The following is a 23001-nucleotide window of genomic DNA, read 5'->3' as shown; positions in this document are numbered from 1 at the left end:
ACGTAACGACATTTCCGCTGTTTGGGGCACCCCGCCGCCCCGGAAGTCAATTTAGGGAAGGCGAATGACCGATATTTTGCGTCGGGAACGTGAGGCGCTTGGAAAAGATGACGACGTGGTAACTGTATGTGTCGTTATGCTGCAGGGTATAAACCGTGGGCAACGGACAACCACCCGGAGTGTTAATCGTTGTATATGGCACTGTTCAGACAAACAAATGTGCTGCCAATATTTGCGTTGGCAATACGAGGCGCTTGGAGGGATGACGGCGCTGCAACTTTCTGCGGTGTTAACACTGGCGGGTAAACTGGGGGCAACGAGGAACAACCAGTGGTGTTAATGGTTCTAGTATCGCTCAGACGTGCTGCTCTAGATAACGTTCGCGTGTTAGTGGCGATCTCGACGATTAGACTCAGTTGTTAGCTTCGCAGACTCGGATCGTCAGTGAGCTTACTTTCCTAGAAATGAGCCACGAAACGGATAGTGAGCAGAGTTCGCTTTGTGTACCCGCAACAGCGCAATATAATATTAATTCCATGGAAATGCCGAAACCTAAATTCGCGAGAAAAGACCGGCTTCCTTGTTTGGTAAAGCGAAACGATCGCGACTCCTCAACGAATGATGCGCCTTCAGCCGTTCGCGAATCTCGCGTGCGCACGTCCGATCCGAGTCGAAGTAGTCGAAGAGCTGAGGAGTGTTTTACTTCACGACATTACATGCAGCCATAGTAAAAAACAGCGCGAAAACACAAGGACGAGACAGATGAAACGGGACTAGCGCTGTACCAACAATGGTACCAACAAGCTCAAGTTCGCACGCTTCTCAATTACATGCAGTGACACGGCATAAAAAAAAATGAGGCATCGGCTGGAGTCGCACAAGAAAGCAGTGGTTGGATATCGCTTGGAGTGGCTCTCGTCTTGCAGTGAGCAGAAGCTAGTACGACGATGATGCTGATAGTAATGAGGAGGATGGTAAGGATAATGAACAGGAGGAGATGGCAGATTCCTGAAACTCCAGGTTCATCTTTCCTTTTAACACTTGTCGGTTTACTCTAAACCTTGAACTGCTTAAGCTCCCTACCGTCTCTGTTTCTGTTTCCTTCCTTTCTTCCTGGTGGTCTAGTGATATTGGTGCTCAACTGCTGATCGGAAGGTCGCGGGATCGAATCCCGGCCGCGGCGGCCGCATTTTCGATGGAGGTGAAAAATGACTGAGGCCCGTGTACTTAGATTTAGGTTCACGTTAAAGAATCCCAAATGGTCATAATTTCCGGAGCCCTCCACTACGGCGTCCCTCATAATCGTATCGAGATTTTGGTACGTTAAACCGCAACAATTACTATTCTTATTCCCTCCTTCATCAACTCAAACATTGCAACATGTACGTTGAATATGTGCATCTACAGTGAAATTGTAAAGCTTAGTTCCCATTGTGACGTGTCGCACTTATAATTCGCACTTATAATTCACCAAGGCCTCGCCGATGGAGGTAAATGCGCATCGTGATTCGACGTTCGCGTGTTACGGATGTATATTTATAGCTCCCCGACCACACCTTATGGACTATAGAATTCTTTACGCTTCTTTTTGTGCCCTGCTACATTGCTCCTACGTCGTTTTATTTATGTTCCTTTCGCATTTTTGTGTTCGTTGATCTTATCGCCACTGTTTGTTTCGATGTTCGTGAAATAGCCAGCCTATTCGTCGCTCATGCCCAATATTTAATAAGCAGAAAAAAAATAAATTCATAGCGAATATAAGCGAAACAGCGCAAAAAGAGCGAGCAATAAGGAACAGAGGACGCTGATGTTGAGCTGAAAATTTTTCTTGAAAAAACACATTAAAATACTAATTTGCACTGTTTACTTATCCTCGCTATGAATCCTTACCAACTTTCCCAGTTCTGAATCCTATTCAGGGAAAAAAATATTGTCTTGTTTTTCTTCGTCAAAATGTAAACAGGAGCCCGAATTGGCAATCGGAAATTGTTTACCGTTGTCGATTCCCGTGAGGCGGAAACCGCCGAGGCGCAAACACCACCAGCCAGCGCTACACGCTGACGTCATATTTTTATTTTTTTCGGCGGTCGTGTTTACTAAACAATGTGGTGGAGAAGGGGAAAGGGAAAGAGGGAAGGGGCCGCTCGCGTACTTCACGGGCGTCATCCGCGCTGGCCCTTTTATTCTTTCTGGTCCTTCTTTTGAAAAATGAAAACACGAGCCCGGCCACACCTTCCGTCACACTCGGCTATTCTGGGTCGCGCCTCTGTACCTTGCGGGTGTGAAGAACGCCATCCCTTGCACAGAAGTGACGTGCGGTGGCGACGAGGAGAGAGGCGCGGAGCGATGGATGTGCGTGCACAGGTCGCAGCTTCCACAACTATAGCGAAATGCTCGAAAAGTTCTGTGCATTGCAGTGAGAAGTGAGTGGCGTCTCAAAGGAAGTCTATCAACGCTTTATTGAATTTTTCTGTGGAGTAGTGGCCTGTTAGAGAGACTATAGTGCTTCCGTTCCTCAACTTCCTTTTTTTTTATTGCATCTGTGTGTTCACGGCTTCTTCTTTTCGGTTTTCTTTTGACCTTTCTTTCCCTTCCCCTTAGTGTAGGGTAGCAAACCAGCTGTAATTCCAATTAACCTCCCTGTCTTCTCCTCCTCTTGTACCCCCTCTCTCTTTAACTCTCTCTATACAGTGTAATTATAGCCCTTTGCAGCACACTTCCCGGCCGCTATGCACTTTCTGAGCCAATCATAAAACTTTTAACGCGATGGCTTAAAGAGCTCGTTTCGCAGAGGTTCCGAAGCATAAACCCGCATGCATAAATATTGCAGCCGCAGAGCGTCCCTACTGTGGATTTCATTGCGGCACGGTTTTGATCTCCACCTAAAAGCGAAGCTAGGCTAGCGATTGGGAAGGCGATACGAACACGGTTCGATTACGCTGTCGCGTTGCACTCTTAAAAGCGGAACTCAACCATTTTTATTTGTATTGAATAATAGCTTTCTCCTTCTCCTCCAATTTTTTTTTACGGGCCTGCTGGTTATGTACTTATGACGAATGTAATGGCTGCGGAGAACCTTAGTTACCTTTTAGAAAGTTGTCACAAAGGTGCAAATGGATCTTTACCTGTAGGTGCGAAAGCAAGTAGAGCGGACAAGGAAAACAAGTCGACAAGGCACGAGCGCTGACTCACGGCTGCCGACTGCTAACTTACGACCATAGGTCGAAAACACGCTTGTGAGTCTACACGCTCTAACTGATATCGACCTGTGAGTTTGAGTTCGAGTCAGTTTAGCTGAGTATAAGTTCGATGAAATTGAGTCAGAATGAAGCCGGCTGAGCAGAATATCGATGAAATTGTGTCCGAGTGGTACGTACCACAGGCAAACAAAGAAACTATCTTGTACATGAGTCTGAGCGAGTTCACTTAATTTAGCAGATCTATATACTCATGACGGTCTTGTTTCATGGTTTCACCACCCCTTGCGGCGCGGCTAGAATGTTCTTCGAGACACGCCGCGGTGATCAAGCGGTTATGGTGCTGGTCTGCTGACCCGACGGTCTCGGGATCGAATCCCAGCCACGGCGGCCACATTTCGACGGAGGCAAAATGCTAGATGCGTCTGTGCTTACGTGTAGGTGCATGTTAAAGAACCCCAAGTGGTCGAAATTTCCGGAGCCCGCCACTACGGCGTCTTTCATAATCATATCGTGCTTTACAGACGTAAAACCCCAGGAATTATTATTATTAGAATCAGGGGCGTAGCGAGAAATTTTTTTTTTTTTGGGGGGGGGGGGGGGGGGGGGTTTCAACCATATTTCATGTATGTTCGTGCGTGCGTTTGTATGTGTGCCCGTATATATACTTAAGCAAAATTGAAAAATTTCGCGGGCGGGGGGTTTGAACCCCCCCAACACCCCCCCCCCCCCTTGGCTACGCCCCTGATTACAATGCTTTTCAAGGTGAGTGCGACGATAAATGAAACAATACGCATGGTACACACATTTATAAAAACAAATTGAACTAAATAGATCTCGTTGCGGCCAGCTTCAGACAGGCGTGCTTATACGCATGCACATGCCACGCATGCCCGCGCGCATGTGCATGCGACCTGACTCTCGCAAAGCGCACGCGCGAATGTATACGCACGCGCACACGCATACAAACACAAACGCACGCACGCACGCACACAAACACGCACGCATACACACACACACACACACACACACACACACACACACACACAAACATAAACGCGCGCGCGCGCACACACACACATAAGGAAGCGCGTTAAACGTCGAACGCTCCAGCGTCCATGTCGCAACCGCTTTCGTGACTAACGGCGGCAGCGTGGAGACAATGCGAGTGATTTATGGACGCCGTGAGCTGCAGCTGAGTGCGTCCCCTTTGACGTCTCCGGTTTTAAAATACGCGAGCGGCGTCATCGGCGCTCTTTGGGCGGATCGCGCGGAGGCCTTGGCCGCTCGGTCTGTGTGCTCTGGATTCTGTCGACTTGACAAGGGTCGCCCGTGGGTTTCGCGTGTGGCTTCACGCGTGCCAGTGCAAGTACGGCGGATAACAGCAGCTGGACGAGAGCCGCTCTGTGACGCAAAAGTAGCGGTTTCCGGCTACAAACAAAGCACTTCTCGATAGCCGTGATAAATGAGGCCGAATTTCGCCTGTTCAACGCCTTGAGCTGATAAATTGCTCGTGTGCGGTCGCTTATGAGCAGTTTTAATTTTTTCATAATTCGCCTTACCTATACACGTGCTTGGGCTACTCTTCTAGTGCAAGAACTCTTGTTGGCCATGGGCCCAGACTTTTCGGCATTTATGGGGGCCGTTTTTATAACTAATGTAGTTTTTGGAAAAGTTTCTTACGAGGAGCATCGCAATTTTTAGTGTAGTAAAAGCTTTTTAAACTTGTGTGTTGAGTGGGCACTTTTTTGTATTGAAGAACTGGGACTGAGTACGTGAGGTTTGTACTATGTGCCTTTGTATCGTTTTTTTTTTTGTTTTGTCGATCCAAAAGAAAACTACGCCATTTCTTTTATTTTACACCAGCAAGAACTCGGTCGCGATGCTCACGAAAACGGAATCTTGCTGCCGTTTATGATAATGCGTGGAGACGAAACAGTCTGATCAGTCAACAATTCGTACTCACGTCTATACCTCGAGGACTCGGATAAGCGGCAGATATATACGATAAGAAAGAAGTGAGGCCATACACAAGTTAATGAGGCTCATGTGCTGTATTCTGAACGTTCTTCTAATGCCGTAAGTAGTGTATGCAAACGCAGTTTACGGTTCTCCAGGAAAGAGCTCAACGAGCAATGAAATAGAAGAGTCGTATTACTTTCCACCAAAAACCGTGCAGCGTTTGTAAGCTAGACGAGTGGTACCGGACAAACGGTCATCGCTTTCTCGAGCGCTATTCTCCCTCGAGTGAGCCATACGAGCTTAAACTCTCTGACTTTTCACTGGCTGTTCTTATATTGGAAGGCCTCTTATTACATTACGCCGAGAGAAATATGGGTTGGCGTATAGACGGAGACCATTGATTGTCATCGATTCTAAGCTGAGAGAATTGGTTTACATACTATCCTTCATAGAAGTTTCGGTGTCGCATTAAGAAATGTTCCCGAAGTTCGTGCTTTCTTTTTTTGTGTGCCTTATTCTTATTGACATATCGTTGATGACAAACGTCAAGTCAAAGAGGCAATCGAAAACTGCTCTTGATATCCACAGTTTTCAATATTTCCGCAGTTTCCCATGTGCTACGCAGTTCAATGCCCGCAGCGGTGCGCATTTTTACTGGTGCGAGAAGCGAATACGCGCGCATCTGAAACAGGAAACGCAGGTGCATGTCGACGCCCAAGGAGTAGTTCGCCGAGTTTGTGGGCGCGTTCGCATCGGAACGTATATGACTCCAACAACTAGAGATGCATACGCACTAGCAGCGCTATATAAGTGGTGGCCACTCTGTTTGAGCTGTTGTAAGAGGCAGCAGCCGCAAACACTGGCGCCTTTCCGGTCCTCTTGCCTGTGCGTCGTACATCGGCTTGACGAGCGCTGTGTACACATGGGTACTGGTTTTGCCGACCCTAATACACATACCCGCGGGGAATGCGACAGTGTTCCGCGTGTGCACTGCTGTCTTCGCCTCGCACGTTTACATTGCGGTTGGGACGCAATGCCGGAAGGCTCGACACATCAGGGCACTCCGCATAACGTGACAAACGTACTGTGTATCCGTTTCCCTTTCCCTTTCATTTTTTTTTTGTTTCGTTATGCTATACACTTATAGCCCCAGATGTCGCTTTGCTTTCCCCTTTACGCAAGAGGCCGCGAAGCATTGACATTATGTCGAGAACGCCTCGTTGCATATTCGACAAGTCCTACAGTTATCGCTATTGTAAGCCGCCAGGTGTCGTCTCCATGATGTCACTACATGGGGCATCTTTGTTTGAACGAATTCTGAATAAGAGTAAACATTATAAAAACGTCAGGACTCTTTATTTTTTTGATGAAGTCTATTACGCAAGAAGCCTGTATCATTTCACCATGCCGGTCTTAGTAGTCCCAGTCATTGTCATCTACCGATTAACTAAATATGTATACTTGAGTGCTAACCCAACCGTTGCTCAGCCAGTTACTGTAATTCAGCGAAAAAGGTCGAGTCGCGTTTTAAGGTGAAAGCCTTAAATGCCTCATCAAACGCAAAAATTGACCGTCGGCGTCAACAGGAATGATGCAAAACATGACCACGCGATAACGTCACCATATGACATCATCATGACTCACAGATCGTCAAAATTTGTGAAGCCATCATGACGTCACATACCGTGACTCCACATGACACCGTCGCTTGACAGGCAGGCAGGCAACAATCTTTAATGAAATTCCCGGAGATGTTAGCCTGGTTTATCGCGTGGCTTGCTCCTCCAGGTGTCGGGTGTTTACTATATATACAATGATCACACATGCACAAAAATAATGCGTGGACTCACAAACACACACATATATACAAATGGTCATTCATAAATTCGTTAAGATTGACCGACCACGGAGGCAGTGCAAAACCAGGTGAGGTGTAGAAAGTTTGCAATGCCTCCAATCTTGGAGGTAGTGCTAAACTGCGTTTGGTGCGGAAAGCTATTGGAGAGGGGCGGGGGGATCAATACATCGACTGTAGAGGAAAAGAAGATGGCTTTCGCCTTCGAGTCGTCTTAGGCGAATGCGTAAGGGATCCTGTGAGCCTCTGTTTTTCCACGAAGAAAAAAAAAGAAAGAAAGAACGCTTTCTTAGAATGAGGCAACACCTGCAGTCTTTATGACGTAGTGGCGTAGCAAGTCTCCCAGAGAAGCGTAGCTGCGGGTATTACCTACGTTCTCCATCCGTGAAATTATACTTTGTGATTTATAACAGCTCACGCGAAAGAGTCGAAGCTTCCGTGCGCTCGATTAGTTAAGGCTGAGCTAACCGTCGTGCGTCAGCAGCTAGCACATTTTTACGTAGACTGCGCGTATCGCATCATGGAACCAATTCGCAGACAGTTTGTTTGCGCAAGAGTTTTCGATCGCCTTCCCTTGCTGCTTTCGCTTGATCGCGCCGATTAGTTCCTGTCGGTGAGTCACACTGGCTGACTCCGTCTATAGCCTCTCTGGCTCCCTTTCTTACGTATACGTTAGATTTCATCTCCTCGTGCCATTTTCACCTCATTAGGCGACGGGAGAGAGGTATTGCGTCACTTCTGCACTGGGTTAGGCCCCAAGGTTTTCACGATTGATGTTTCTCTTATTTTTCTTTTCGCTCTTAAACCTTCATTCACTTCTTAACGCGATAAAGCTGGTGCGTCGGGCTCAGGGACGTTTGCGCTTCTATTTTATTCGCTTTGTTTGTACAGGCTGCAGGGCGACTAATTTTCTTTTCCTGCATATCCCAGCCACGATGGCAGTTTAAGAGTAATTTTTGTACTTATAAGTGGTACAGACAAAGGAATAAAGAAAACAAATTCAGTTCTTCTCATGAAAAGAAGGTAGATTTCGCGCATGTAGCGAAATCAGTTATAAGCGAATCTTTCTATCGTTTTTAAAAATAAAATGTATTATCTTCACTTCTTCTTCACGACTACGTGCTAAGCACGAAGGCGTGCGTGCGATTTCCGACCACGGCGGCTGCACTTCTGTTTGGTGCGATATGAAATAACACCCGTGCATCTGGACCTTAGGTGCGCGTTAAAGAACCCAAGTGGTCAGAACTATTCTAGAGCCCCTCACTACAGTATGCCTCATGGTCATATCATGTTTTTGGGGCGTATAACCCAAGATTCCCTTCTTTTTTCTTCTCTCTTTCGTAGCTCAATGTGCGCGCTGATTTCAGTTTGTATTTTTAAACACTTCTTATATTTGGATTCCTGCGCGTGGCCGCAGCTTCGTGTTGTATTGTCGTCTCAACGCTAAGTAAAGCCGTGAGAGCACATCACATCCAAGGGTAGGAGCCGCCTGCTGATGTCTGTCGAGATAGCGTTCGCGACCGCGCCCATTTGATCAAAGTTTGCAGTTGGTGCTCGAGTGACGCAGGCCCGCGGCCGGCACCCCCCTTCATGCCCCTTCGCCCGAGAGAGCCGGCCGGCCGCGGGCGCGTCGGCGAAGTGCTTGAACCGCGCCCGTCTGCAGCCATCTGAAGCTTTCGCTCGCACATAGAACATACGATGTGCGGGGCGATGTCATCAATTTGGACTTTATAGGGAACATGACGGCGACGGCAGAAATTCGCCTCGATTGTCCATATAATTGCTGTCGCAATAAAACATCAAGGGAGCTTAACTTTGAATAGCATGCTAAAACAAATGTAAGCGAAACCGCAATATACAAGATTCATTCTCTATTTTGGACTACTGCGAGCGTAGTATGGCTGTTTTCTCCCCATCTTTCGTTGCCTTTCGGGACAGTCATGAGTTAATATGTATGGCTTCTTACTTATCACGTTGCTTGGTGTACACCACTCGTGGCAGTTTGAGACAACGCCAGTCAATTTATTGTAAAATACCTAGGTGACACACTGCGCAGCGACCTTTAGGAGATTTTACTGAACAGACAGTGTGGAGAATGGGGCTTCCCTTATTTTTTCTAATAGTTTATGACGCATCCAGTCAATACATTTTTGCAGTACTCTTTGTTTCAAGAAACAGTGTCATCTTCGTGTAGTAATGTGTGACCACTTTCATTGCAGACTATGCAGACTTGGAAGAGGGCTTGGCCTTGCGCAAGCTGGAACTGGATGATGAGGACAGGAACTCCAAAGGTAAACTTCACATTTACATCCCAAATGGTAGCAGAACTGCGCGCAGTTTACGACACAGTTGTAACGATAGGGGTGACACGCGATGAAGAATGCTTACATGTAGTGATCTGTCTAGAGTAATAAAAAGCGCGAAATGAACTAGATAAGTAAGCAAAACTGCTAGCCGGCCTAGTTGGAACGAATTCATCTTTTAGCCACTTGCGCGAAACAAGCAAGGACGAAGAAAAGATCACACACAGACAATTGTACTCGGATGTACTCAAGTGTACTCAAGTGTACTCGGGCAATTGCGCTTGTCCGTGTGTGCTCTTTCTTCGTCCTCGTTTGTTTCGCGCAAGTGGCTAAAAGAAGATAAGTAAGGCTGCGAACACTATATTCATGTCGACTTTAATACACAATGGGACTGGAGAAATCAAGAAGAAGAGATCGCCGTTCAAGCTGCTGAAGTTCCCGACAACATTGTTATAAAGTATTGGTAATGGGCTAATTGCCAGTCCATAACAGGCAAAAGGACGGGCAGAAAGACGGTGACAAGCGCTTGTCCCGGTATTTCCGTCTAGTCTGCTTTGCGCATTGATATAACCTGGTAACGCTATGGCGTCCCCCACGCCTCTTTAAAGCGAGTTAAACGGCAAGTCGTTTTTAACGCGAGAACGTTAAAGAGCTCGTTTTAGTAGAGACATGCCCGTGCTATGGAAACACGAGCCCCTTACACTGTGGTTCAGTGAAGTTAACAACTACCAGGAAGCAGGTGTTCCACGCTCGTTCGCTAAATTTGGCGAGAACTCGTGTCAAGTAGTGCGACGGGGTTGGCGTGGGTGAAACGACTTCTCGCTGAAGTCTCTCCTCTATGTAAACGAGCTCTGTCTCGCTCGCCGTTAGGAGAGGCGCGCAGGCGAGTGCGTCGGACGCCTTGCGCTGGCACCGACGACCGATTAACGCTGCGTTCATCATCCCTCTCTGCTCTCTCTCTCTCTCAAACACTCTCTCTCTTTCGAGTTGTTGAGGCCGCGTTTGGTTTAGTCGCGCACCATACGCTTACGTGTTCGTGTGCTTGCGACGTGCGCGTGTCTGCGCTGAGAGGACTCCTCCGTTCGTGAAGGACGCGTTCGCAGCCATTTGTCTCGCGGAGCTGTCAACTGCTGGTTAGCTTCCAGGATGCGAATAGAAGGCCTCACCCCCGGCGGCATCGCCGGTGGCCGCGGGATGAGCGACGCGCGAACAGCTCCTATTAGCGGCGGGGTACCGCTCCCAGAAAACTAACTACACGAGTGGTGTATATATAGATATCTATCGGAGAAGACGAGTACTCGTTATGAGCCGCGAAGGACGCGAAAGCTGTGAGCCGACTCGGGTCAAAGGTCGCTCGTGTTTCACCACAGTTACGACATGAAAGGCTCGGCTAGCCAGCGGCGCTGTAATATCGTTGCCAAAATAGGAGTCTTTTACTGGGGCACCGCGGGGTGAGTTAGCATGTAACGCGTACAGCACCGACTCCTGCATCGGCTGATGCATTAATATTGCACAGGGGAAAGAGAGAAAACAAAGGCAGGAAGGACAGGAAGGTTAACTGGGTTAAATATCGGTTAGCTCCTCTTCATTAGGATATGGTGTTGATTATCCGCTGTCTTCTTAATTTAGGTTTCTGCCGAAGCCCGTAGATGTTCTCCGTCTTCTATCTATGCGACGCATATATTTGCTTTCTTACTTTAATAAATGGCAGCCTTTGTACTACTGCGCGCATGCGTTCGCAAGTCATGTCCTATCGGCAGCGTCTGTCAGTATTTGCGAAAGCGAGCTTCTCCGCATCATTAGTATACTTGTGGAGAAGCCAGCTACCACCTTTAGGCTTTGTACGCGAATATCTGCGCTGCTCGTTCTGCAGTTCATTGATCGACTGACTTAGAAATGATTGAAATAATCAACCAATTGAGCAATATTTGATTGATTGATTGATTGATTGATTGATTGATTGATTGATTGATTGATTGATTGATTGATTGATTGATTGATTGATTGATTGATTGATTGATTGATTGATTGATTGATTGATTGAAACGTATACGAGGTTCTTCAATGGGCGTCTCTTGCTGAAACGGCTCAATTATAAAATTTAAAGAATATCTTAAACGTTAGAAAGCCGCACCGGTACGCGAGCAAACATAAGGCGAACACTATATAGTACAGAAAATGCTACTTTTCAAGTGTACGGCTTGGAGAATGCAGGAAGGATAAATCACATGGCACTGAAGACCAAACTTTCACTGAATGCTCAGTATTCTCTAGAGTAACAATAAAATAGAATAGCTATTTTGCAACGAAGAAATTACGTTAATGCTTTCTAGCAATTTCGCCCCCCGCTTTCAATCGATGGTCGATTAAAACCACCGCCACTTTGATGCATTTGACATGACCAAAAACACAAGGAAAATAAGGCAAAATACTTTCGAATAAGCTGGATCAATTATAAGGTGAGAGCATGCCGACTTTGTTAACGAACTGGTAATGAGATCTTCTTTTCTTAACTTTGTTTATTTTTTTTTATTTTTTTTTTTTGCTACCGCAGTGAAGTTGCCGAACTTCGCGTTGCGAAACATGCGTGTGCAGGCGCACTCAATTCGCTCAAATGCAAACAACAGAAATAGTCTTCTACAAATCGCGCCTGCACTAAGAGCAAGGAAATGCTGCAAGATCATAAAATAGATTAAAATATGGCTACATCCGCACGAGAAACGTAAGTGATATCTAACAGCGGAAAAAGAAAGAAAGAAAGAAAGAAAGAAAGAAAGAAAGAAAGAAAGAAAGAAAGAAAGAAAGAAAGAAAGAAAGAAAGAAAGAAAGAAAGAAAGAAAGAAAGAAAGAAAGAAAGAAAGAAAGAAAGAAAGAAAGAAAGAAATGCCAGGACTGCGCGCAACACGCAGGGCAGATGCAGGAGTGAGGCTTGATGGCAGGAGTGATATTTACACGTGCCTTGGAAGACAAGAGGCCAGGAAAAAAGTTAGTTTTTTCCCCTTAATAATTACCGAAGCTACAAAGCTGACACTGGTGCACAGGACAACGAAACCTCGACTACTTCTCTCACGTAAAAAAAAAGGAAAATTGAACAGAAGATTAAGCTCGATGTTTCTATTTCTCTTTTTTATTTTTATATTTTAAATTCTCCTCTCGTTAACGCATCGCTCGCGTCCCTGCGCTCTGGGGTCGATCTCTTTAATTAGCAAAAGGTCCGTTTCACAGACCTTACAAAATAAACGAAGCGCAGGCAATCAGAACAATAGAGTATCAAAAAATAGGCTAAATAGATGCAGCAGCGTGTCGCTGCATCGTCTGTGAGATGCGTACAGTGCGTCTCACCGGCTCAGAGATAAGGTACACTCTTGCACGAGGCTCATTGGCCAGCTAATCAGTGAGCCCCTGTTAAGCAAGTTCTTAAGGCGCTCCATAAAGAGGGATGACGACTGGCCGGCATCTTAGCTCTTGTATCTATTGGTAACTACGATTAGCACGTAAGTCACGTGGCCTATAAGAGAAGCATATTACAGTACGTACGAGTAAAGGCATCGCGAATTCGTAACTAATTGGCTGCACCGTCTACAGCTTTCGTAATACTGCACCGTATTAATATGCGAAGTAGACACTCTGCTCCGCAATTAAGAGGAGAGTCCTCGAGAATAAACAGAGCGCGCTAATGAAATCTCGCAACACGAGAGTCTCAGCTCCCTATGCCTTTCTTAAACAGCGAAGCTCTTAAAGCTCGAGGTAAAACGGATGACCACAAAAAACTATCACCATCATGAACGGGTACGGGCCACAGGAATTGGGCAAATCCCACTACCCACCACTAAAAATGAAGAAGGCAAATAAAGACATAAGTAGAAAGAAAGAGAAAGAAAGGGAATAAAGGCAGAAAGAGGAAGAAAGAGAAATACAGAGAATCAAAGAAAGAGAAAGAACTAAAGGGAGCGAGAGAAAAAAAAGACAGAAAGTAACCGGCGTTATCCAGAAGACGTGAGCATCGACCAGCTTTGCTGCGCCATGCGCGACTTAGTGCGAACTTCCCGCAATTTCTTTTAGGGGCGAAGCTCCTTAGGGTGTGGGTCTGTCCCTCCTCTGTAGTATGTAGTAGTAATAGGTAGCCACCTCTAGTTCTTGGAGTGTTCACTAGATGGCGCTGTCGTAGCCACCTCTAGTTCTCAGAAAGTTCTCTAGATGGCGCGGAGCACATGTCTATAAGTGCAAAACAGTTCATTTACTAACGTTGCAGCCGCTGAACCGTCCATTACAGCGGACCCAGCGTTAGTAAACGAATTGTTTTGTTTTTTAGACGTGTGTATGTTACTTTGCTCATATTTCTTCGAGCTTACCACATACCATTCTTTACTTTATGTACATATCACAGACAAAAATTCACCGACAATTACGATACTGCCTAACGCGAATTCTGAGCGCAGCTTCGTGATGGCGCAAGGCCAACTGTATTTGAAGTTTTGGCTTTCCGCAAGGTATCGACTACGCTATAAATCATAATTTTTTGTGAAGTAGTACATCACCCATTACGCCATTATTCGTCTTTCTGCGGATAATCGAGGTACCCGCTACACATCTGTAAGGTATTATATGCACTTTCTTGATGCTGCATGTGGCTGGTGATGATGAACAATTATGGTTGAGCACTTTACAGTGAGTGGGCAGCATTAAACCACACACTCTTTGCGCAGTTAGCATTTTGTGATGACTTGCTGTTACTTTACTCTTCTGCCGTGCTATATTACATAGGTTAACGAGATTTCTTGCCCGACATGACGCCTGTATAGGATCTTTTTGCAGATGAGTTCCATGCACCAGAGTTGCTCTGTGGCAGAATACTCAACTGGCACGCAGAGGGCACGAGTTCAAATCCCATTCGATCCTGGGTGTTTTTTTTTTCCTCTATTTTTTCATGCCTACCGGTTGCTTTTTCATGTCTATCGGTTACGTCACCGACGGCGACGGCATCGTTGACGCCGCTCAGCCCATAGACGGGCGCCTAAGAGCTGCGCTCTAAAATGGTGCTATGCCATAGCCGTGTCATGTTTTCTATGTAGGTTCCAGCCGTACGCACGCAAAATTTAAGCCAAGCCCCTTTCAGCATTCTGTGGATCTCGTTTCGCAAGGAAACGACACTGTGCACTGCTGACAGTGGTTCCGCTAAAAGGAGATTAAAAAAAAACTAAGCCAAACACGGGTTTTTCATGTCAGTAGCCGGGCAACTTCATGGCGCACAATGGACGATATGGAAAGCCGACTCAGAAAGCCTCGCTATAGTTTTTCTCCTTTCATGCTGTTTTTTTTTGGAAACACGGGATGGAATGTTCGGCTGTCTGACACGACAGCCCGTACGGGGTTCATCCTACGCTAAAAGAAGAGAAGAAAGGAAAATTGGAATAGAAAAACGGAAAAGGGAAAGGAATAAAAGGAAATAAAGAAACAGAACAACAGTGAAATTCTTTAAACAGGAAAAGAAAGATAGAGGGAAGGAAGAGATGGAAAGATCGAAATGAAGCAAGAACGTACATGTGTATCTATTTATATATATATATATAAAGAGAATAAAAGGCAACGCGATGAATGTGAAGGATGAAACCGTACGCTTCTTTCAGTGCTGCGCTGCCTGCTGAAACTTACGACAGTATCACGACGTGTGCATCGCGACAGTTTGAAGAACACAAAACAGATAGCAAGAACAGTTCGATGCCTGCCAACAGAATGCGCACGTTGAGTGGATTTGTAGCGCAGAACATTTGGCGTAGGTGAGTCAGCGATTGGATGAAACTTTGTAGAAACAGAACGCTTTCAAACATGAGAGAAGAAAAGGAAAATGACATTGCGTAAAAGGATGTTCTCGACGACGCTTTGAAAGACGATACAGATGGGAATACAGCTACTCGTAAACAGTCCTCTAATCAAAAGCTTGTAGCAGGCTAAAACAAGCAAAACTAAGAAAAACCTAGATGTAGTAAACAACTGGTAATGTACGTAGCATAAACCATTGCTTTAAGCGGTGCTTCCAGGGAGCTCTTGAATGTGAAAGCATGCGCATGGATTGCTTACGCGATTTAAATGTGTTCCAAAGACAGGTTTCGGTCAGGCATCGCTTACGCTAAATGCTTCCTCTATAGGATAAGGAAATCCTACAGGGCTACATGTTCATGTGAAAAGGCTGAAGAAGACATAGAACACGTTCTTCTAGACTACAAAAAATGTACGCATGTTTATGTTAGACATAAGAGAAAATAGGCCCAATTAAGAAGCTTTATTGGGACCTCTGCATAGAAATGGACGACGTTGTAAGAGGGTAGTTTGCGCAAATATACGGCCATCTGTGTTCGTGAATTTGAAAAGGGCGTGCCGCGTTTACCGCTGTCTCTTGATATCGCTCTCTCTCTGTCTCTCTCTCACACACACACACACACACACACACACACACACACACACACACACACACACACACACACACACACACACACACACACACACACACACACACACACACACACACACACACACACACACACACACACACACACACACACACACACACACACTCTAAGCTGGAGGATGCGGGGTTTTGAGCCCCAGCCATGGCGGCCATAATATGACTGGGGGTAATGCGAAACACACCCACGCACTTTGGTTTAGGTGCGCATAACAGAACAGCAGCTGATCAAAAGTTTCTGCAGTTCCCTAATACGGCGTAGCTCATAATCATATCAAAGTTTTGGCATGCAAAACCAGTGAATTTTAGGGGCGAAGCTCCTTATGTCGTGGGTCTGTCCATCCTCCGTTTGTTTGTAGCGTTGTAGTAGCCACCTCTAGCTCGTGAGAAGCGCGCGTTCTGGTATGCAGTAGAAGAAGACGACGTTGACGAGTGAGACTCTCGTGCGTGGTCGCCTGTGTGGCATTCTTCTTTACTGCGCGCGTTCTGGTATGCAGTATAAGAAGAAGAAGACGACGTTGACGAGTGACACTCTCGTGCGTGTTCGCCTGTGTGGCGTTCTTTCTTCTTTACTACGTCTCGTGTTTTCAACGACACCCGAAGACAACATTTCAGAAGTAACGCGCCATGAGGCTCCCAGTGGAGCCTTGGAAGAAGGGCCCCACCCGCAATGAACCACATTTTTTTTTTCAATAAATGTTGTTTCTCTCTCTTGGCACGCTTTCTCTTTAGCTCGGAGTCGCCAGATGGAAGACAAGGCTGCGGAACGGAGGGCACGGAAGGCGGCGGCAGCGCGCGCTCGCAGACAGAATCCTGAGGTGAGAGCCCGCGAGGCCGAAGCTGCACGTCGACGCCGCGAAACAGATTCCTCCGTTCGAGCCCGCGAAGCCGAAGCTGCTCGACAGCTGCTCGACAAGCTGCACGGCTGCGGCGAGAAGACCCCGCCGTTCGAGCCCGGGAGGCCGAAGCTGGTCGACAAGCTGCACGGCTGCGGCGCGAAGACCCCGCCGTTCGAGCCCGCGAGGCCGAAGCTACTCGACAGCTGCACGGCTGCGGCGCGAAGACCCCGCCGTTCGAGCCCGCGAGGCCGAAGCTACTCGACAGCTGCACGGCTGCGGCGCGAAGATCCCGCCGTTCGAGCCCGCGAGACCGAAGCTGCACGGCTGCGGCGCGAATCGGATATCTTCCATCAAGAAGGGCCACGCTCGCGCCAATGCCATCGCCGTGCTGCAGCGCGAGTTCGCTTCGCCCCACTCATCAACATTCACCACGTGGATATGCTGTGATTTTTTAACAAACGCAGACACATAAGCACACGTTCTCTCGCATACATACATGCGAGCACGCACGAACGCTGACATGCACACAAACACTGACACACATGCACTCACACCTGCGAAGAGATTAACGTTCTCGATGCTGATATAAAAGTTCGCCACAGAGGCAGCCGCCTAAAGATTTACAGCGCGAACACTGGCTACCCGGAGTCACACTTGCTCTTCAAACAACCTCTCGCCATACTACGCGCACCGGCGTGTTAGCTCGCCATTGATTTCGTCCGGGTGGGCGTAGGTTCATCAGAGCGCGTCTTGGCCATTCAGCTCATTAGGAGAGGCGCGCCTTTCCAGATGTTCCGCGTTGCGTGCATATTTGGGAAGAGTCGGCGCGGCGGGTCTCGCGCTTAATGACCGGGAACCCGCGATCTTCGCAGTCTCGGAGTGTGGAAGTTAATCGAAAACCTGACGCAGCAAAGCGAGAGAGCGGACTGTGTAGATGTTGTGCGTGCGGTGACACGTTCTCGGCGCATGCGCTGGACTCCAGTTTCGCTCTCCGTCTCCGGCCTGTGTCAAGGTCGAGAGGCAGCCAAGGTCGGGCACCGAAGAGAATCTGGCCTCACCAATTCCGTGCAGTGCTGCTAATGCTAGTGCTGGCACGATCATGTAGCTAACGAGCACATCAGTGAGTGAGTGAGTGAGTGAGTGAGTGAGTGAGTGAGTGAGTGAGTGAGTGAGTGAGTGAGTGAGTGAGTGAGTGAGTTTATGAACGAAGATATGAATAAAGAAAGGAGTGAATGGGAATAATGAACAAGGATTTAGTAATGAATCTGTTGAATATATCAGTCAAGGGAGGTGATGCTATCTATCTATCTATCTATCTATCTATCTATCTATCTATCTATCTATCTATCTATCTATCTATCTATCTATCTATCTATCTATCTATCTATCTATCTATCTATCTATCTATCTATCTATCTATCTATCTATCTATCTATCTGTCTGTCTGTCTGTCTGTCTGTCTGTCTGTCTGTCTATCTATCTATCTATCTATCTATCTATCTATCTATCTATCTATCTATCTATCTATCTATCTATCTATCTATCTATCTATCTATCTATCTATCTATCTATCTAATCTTATCTGGCACATGCCGCCTCAGAATGTTGACAAGACGCTGTTACCCTTCAGGACAAAGAGGGGGAAGAGGTGAAGAGTGGTCAGGAAGGGCAGTCGACGACACCGACACGGTCAGAGGAACCGTGTCCGAGCAGCTAAGTGATGATGCACGTAGTATGTACAGCGATCGCGTTGTTGCAGCCCTAGCGCTTGCGCTGCAAGACAAGAGGCGCGGCGCCGCACGGCCGACCGACCGTCACTTGCGTAACACGTGCGCGCGTGCTGGTGGATATGCGCGTGCGCAAGGCCGGCGCGTAATAATTAAAACGCGGCCTTGGCCCAACTACGGGGTTGTAAAAATGGTGAATGCAAATGCACGCATCCGCCGTTTCGTCTAGACAGCTTCGCGTGTCTATGGCGAGCGAACATGTCTGGTCCACCCAAGCGTATAATGGAGGGGGGGTCACGTGGGGTGGGCATGCGTTTTTGTCGGCACAAGCCGACGACGCCTTTGCGAGAATGGAAGCTTCTTGGCCGTCTCAATAAATCTGTGCAGTATATTCGAAGTCAGCATTGTCGTTGCTTTTTAAATGACGTAAGGAATTGAACTTTTAAGTGGTCTCCAATCTTTGTGCTCGTCGATAGCTCATATTAGGCCTGTTCACTGGTTATTGTGGAGTCGGTTCCATGATATTGCCACGAACTATGCCTCATTATTTGTTCGCGTAGCTGTTTTGTGGCCAGCGTCTGGCCGCGCCCGATCGTCTTATCTACGTTCGAAGCAAAGCGCATGTTTCCTTCTTTCTCTTTGTTATGTCGCGCGAGCTGTCTCATTTTGATAGGGGAGAGCGTTTCGCCCTGTCGCCACCAGTCTAGAGTTATCGGGGTAATCCGATGGTGCGGAAAGAATAACGCCGCGGTATCCTTCTTCCGCCGACGGTCGCCTACGCACGTCGTTTTGTCGGCTCTGCCTCGCCGCCCATGTTTTTGCTTTGAATCTGTTGCGGAGCACAAGTTCGCTCTAATAAACGTTCTTTTCTGAAAGAACCTGGCATCGTACTTGGCTACGTGACATCTGGTGGAGGTGCCGGGTACATGAACCCTCAACCCTCTACAAGTGACCAGGCAAGTGAAACTCGTACCAGCCGGCGACAGCAAGGTCTTCAGCCGGAGTTTGGGCTGCTTCCAGAGAAGGTGAAGAAAGACATCGTGACCACCGTGATGAACGACGCCACCACGATGACTAACGCTACCAATCCTCCCGTAGTTCTTCAGCAACCCAGGGAGCCGCCACCATTTCATGGGGCGCCCTCGGAGGATCCCGAAGACTGGCTGGAGCAAGTTGAACGGGTCAAGCTGTTTAACCGTTGGGACGACGAGGAGACACTGAGGCATGTGTTCTTCTACCTTGCCGACTCAGCCCGCACTTGGTTCGAAAACCACGAGAGATCCCTAGAGTCCTGGCAGGGATTCAGGACGCAATTTTTGACGACTTTCACTACGGTCGTGCGGAAGGAGCGGGCCGAAGTCTTGCTGCAGACGCGCAAACAACACCCTAACGAAGGGGTTGTTGTATTCGTCGAAGAAATGACAAAGCTCTTCAGGCGGGCTGACCCCGAAATGGCGGAAGAAAAGAAATTGCGCCTGTTAATGCGTAGCGTGAAGGAGGAACTGTTCGCTGGGCTGGTCCGTAATCCGCCGAAAACCGTTGCGGAGTTCGTGTCCGAGGCTAGCACAATTGAGAAGGCCCTCGAAATGCGTGCCAAGCAGCATGACCGCCACTTCTTTGACATAGTCAATGCCAACTACGTTGACGCAACACGGATTTCGACTGACACGCTACGCGAGACCATCCGCGCAGTAGTAAGGGAGGAGCTGCGAAAACTTTTCCCAGCGGAGCCGCAGCCCCAAGTCGCCTCCCTAAGCGATGTGATCCGTCAAGAGGTGCAACAAGCACTAGGGACCACTACGCTATCGGAAACACCCCGTGAGCCGCAGGCTATGGCCTACGCCGCTGCTATTCGCGCCCCTCGCCCTCCCGTACCTCGTCGCCAGGAGCCTCATTACTACCGCCCTTCATCGCCCGCCCGACCACCTACGCTGCAACACCAGACACCAAGGAAGACCGACGTGTGGCGAACCCCCGACCGTCGTCCGCTGTGTTACCACTGCGGCGAAGCCGGTCACATCTACCGTCGCTGCCCCTATAGACAACTCGGCCTGCGAGGCTTCTCTGTCGACGCACCGCGCCCCTTGCCCGGCCAACTACCGAGCGAGATCGATGAGTACCTATCTCAGACTAGCCGTCAACCAGCCCGCTTCGGCCGTTCACCGTCCCCCCACCGAAACGGATCAACGGGCCCCCGCAGCAACACTGACTTCGCACGTGGAAGGTCCCCCAGCCCAGGAAGGGGAAACTAAAAGCAGCAGCTTTGGGAGGTGAAGTTGCACTACGGCGGAAAAACGCAAAACCTCCAACGACGCAACGGCGCACCACAGACGAAGATTCACGACGTGCCTACATACCGACGCCCCAACACGACGACGGGCACACGGCGCGGCGCCTACCGGACGTAACCAAGCCTGGAATTAACGAGACGACGACGCGCAGCCACCGACCATCAACGCGAACCAGCCGTGACATGACGCCTCGACGAACCAGCAACTCGAGACCAATTACTTCTGACGTTGAGTTATCTATTGACGGCCTTGACGTAGTCGCACTGATAGACACAGGAGCCGACTACTCAGTGATGAGCGGACCATTCGCGGCGAAACTGAAAAAAGTTACGACAAGTTGGGACGGTCCGTACATACGCACAGCAGGAGGCCACCTCGTCACGCCTAGTGGAACCTGTACGTCGCGAATCACCATAAACGGCATCACGTATCCTGCTGTCTTCGTAATACTGCCCAATTGCTCCCGCGACGTAATTCTGGGCATGGACTTTTTGACCGACAACGGTGCCATTATTGATTTGCCGGCAAAGTCTATAAGTTTCTCTGCCGATCACGCCGTGAAGCCAAAACCAAGCGCCAAACCGCGTGCTTCCTTAAGGATTGCCGATGACCACGTCACCCTGCCTCCCCGTTCAAGCCTTATGATCGCCGTCTTCTCTCGAGAAGCTGATCCTGACAGCGACGCTATCGTGGAGAACCACAATTTGCTTCTGGACCGCGGTGTCTCCGTCGCAAGAGGTATTGTGCGCTTGACGCTCGGCAAATCCCATGTTCTAATCACAAACTTCACCGAGGAATATCAGCACCTAAACAAGGGCGCTTCTGTTGCGTTCCTCGAAGAAATTCAGGAACATAGTGCCGAGATCGCCGTCGCCGATTTCCAGCGCGAACCGAACGACCCTTTGGGATCTGCTCCTTTCTTCGACGTAAACCCGGCGCTACCGCAGGAACAGCTGGAAAAGCTAACGGCTTTGCTACTGCGCTACGGCGACTGTTTCTCGACGACGTCGAAGCTACGACAGACTCCCCTTGCAAAGCACCGGATAATCACCGAAGATGGCGCCCGACCAACGCGACAGTCGCCTTACCGCGTGTCTCTTCACGAGCGCGAAGCGATTCGGACACAAGTCGAAGACATGCTCGCTGACGACATTATACAACCGTCGAAAAGTCCCTGGGCTGCCCCGGTAGTGCTCGTGAAGAAAAAAGACGGCACTTTGAGGTTCTGCGTCGACTACCGACGGCTGAATAAAATCACAAAAAAGGACGTATACCCACTTCCACGCATCGACGACGCCCTCGACCACGTTTGCCACGCGAAGTACTTTTCTTCGATGGATTTGAAAACAGGGTACTGGCAAATTGAAGTGGACGAAAGGGACCGTGAGAAGACAGCATTTATCACGCCGGACGGACTGTATGAGTTCAAGGTAATGCCCTTTGGACTATGTACAGCACCGGCAACGTTTCAAAGAGTCATGGATACCGTACTAGCCGGTCTCAAATGGCACACCTGCCTCGTCTACCTCGACGACGTCGTCGTATTTGGACGAAATTTTGATGAACACCTTGCGAGGTTGGAGTCTGTGCTCGAAGCCATTCGTACGTCGGGGTTAACGTTGAAACCTGAGAAGTGCCGTTTCGCGTACGAGCAACTGAAGTTCTTGGGCCACGTCGTCAACGCCGAGGGAGTTATGCCTGACCCTGCGAAAACTACAGCCATAGCAAACTTTCCGAGGCCGAAAGACAAGAAAGGCGTGCGAAGATTCCTCGGACTGTGCGCGTACTACCGGCGCTTCGTGAAAAACTTCGCAAAAATTGCCGAACCGCTCACTCGCTTGACGAAAGACAGCGTTCAATTTTGCTGGGAGGAAGCGCAGCAGAACGCGTTCTCTGAGCTGCAAAATCGCCTACAAAGCCCGCCTGTGCTTGCACATTTCAATGACTCTGCCGAGACAGAAATGCACACAGATGCAAGTGACGTAGGCTTGGGTGCTGTCCTTGTACAGCAGCAGAACGGCTGCGAAAAAGTAATCGCTTATGCCAGCCGCAGCCTTTCAAAAGAAGAAAGCAACTATTCGGCCTCCGAAAAAGAATGCCTTGCCATAATATGGGCCATTTCAAAGTTTCGTCCGTACGTCTATGGCAGGCCGTTTAAGGTGGTAACGGACCACCATGCGCTGTGTTGGCTCGCAAATTTGAAGGATCCTTCTGGCCGCCTGGGGCGATGGAGCCTGCGCCTGCAGGAATACAACGTCACCATCGTCTACAAATCTGGCAGGAAACATTCGGACGCCGACTGCCTATCACGTGCTCCCGTCGACCCACCGCCGCAGGACTCCGATGAGGACGCCGCGTTTTTTG

General features: G+C 48.5%; 1 protein-coding gene across 2 annotated transcripts in view; it reads left to right on the top strand.

The window, feature by feature from the left end:
- Positions 1–23001, top strand: part of LOC119389699 (dorsal-ventral patterning protein Sog) — a 252839-nt gene that overhangs the window by 173724 nt on the left and 56114 nt on the right. For both annotated transcript variants that reach the window (XM_049414523.1, XM_049414522.1), the window contains exon 4: positions 9234–9305. In XM_049414523.1, coding sequence (XP_049270480.1) covers positions 9234–9305 — 72 coding nt within the window. The remainder of the gene's footprint in view (positions 1–9233; positions 9306–23001) is intronic.

This window comes from Rhipicephalus sanguineus, chromosome 4, assembly GCF_013339695.2.
Source record: "Rhipicephalus sanguineus isolate Rsan-2018 chromosome 4, BIME_Rsan_1.4, whole genome shotgun sequence".
NCBI lineage: Eukaryota > Metazoa > Arthropoda > Arachnida > Ixodida > Ixodidae > Rhipicephalus > Rhipicephalus sanguineus.
The sequence above is the reverse complement of the archived record's forward strand: the minus strand, read 5'-3'. Positions and strand labels throughout refer to the sequence as shown.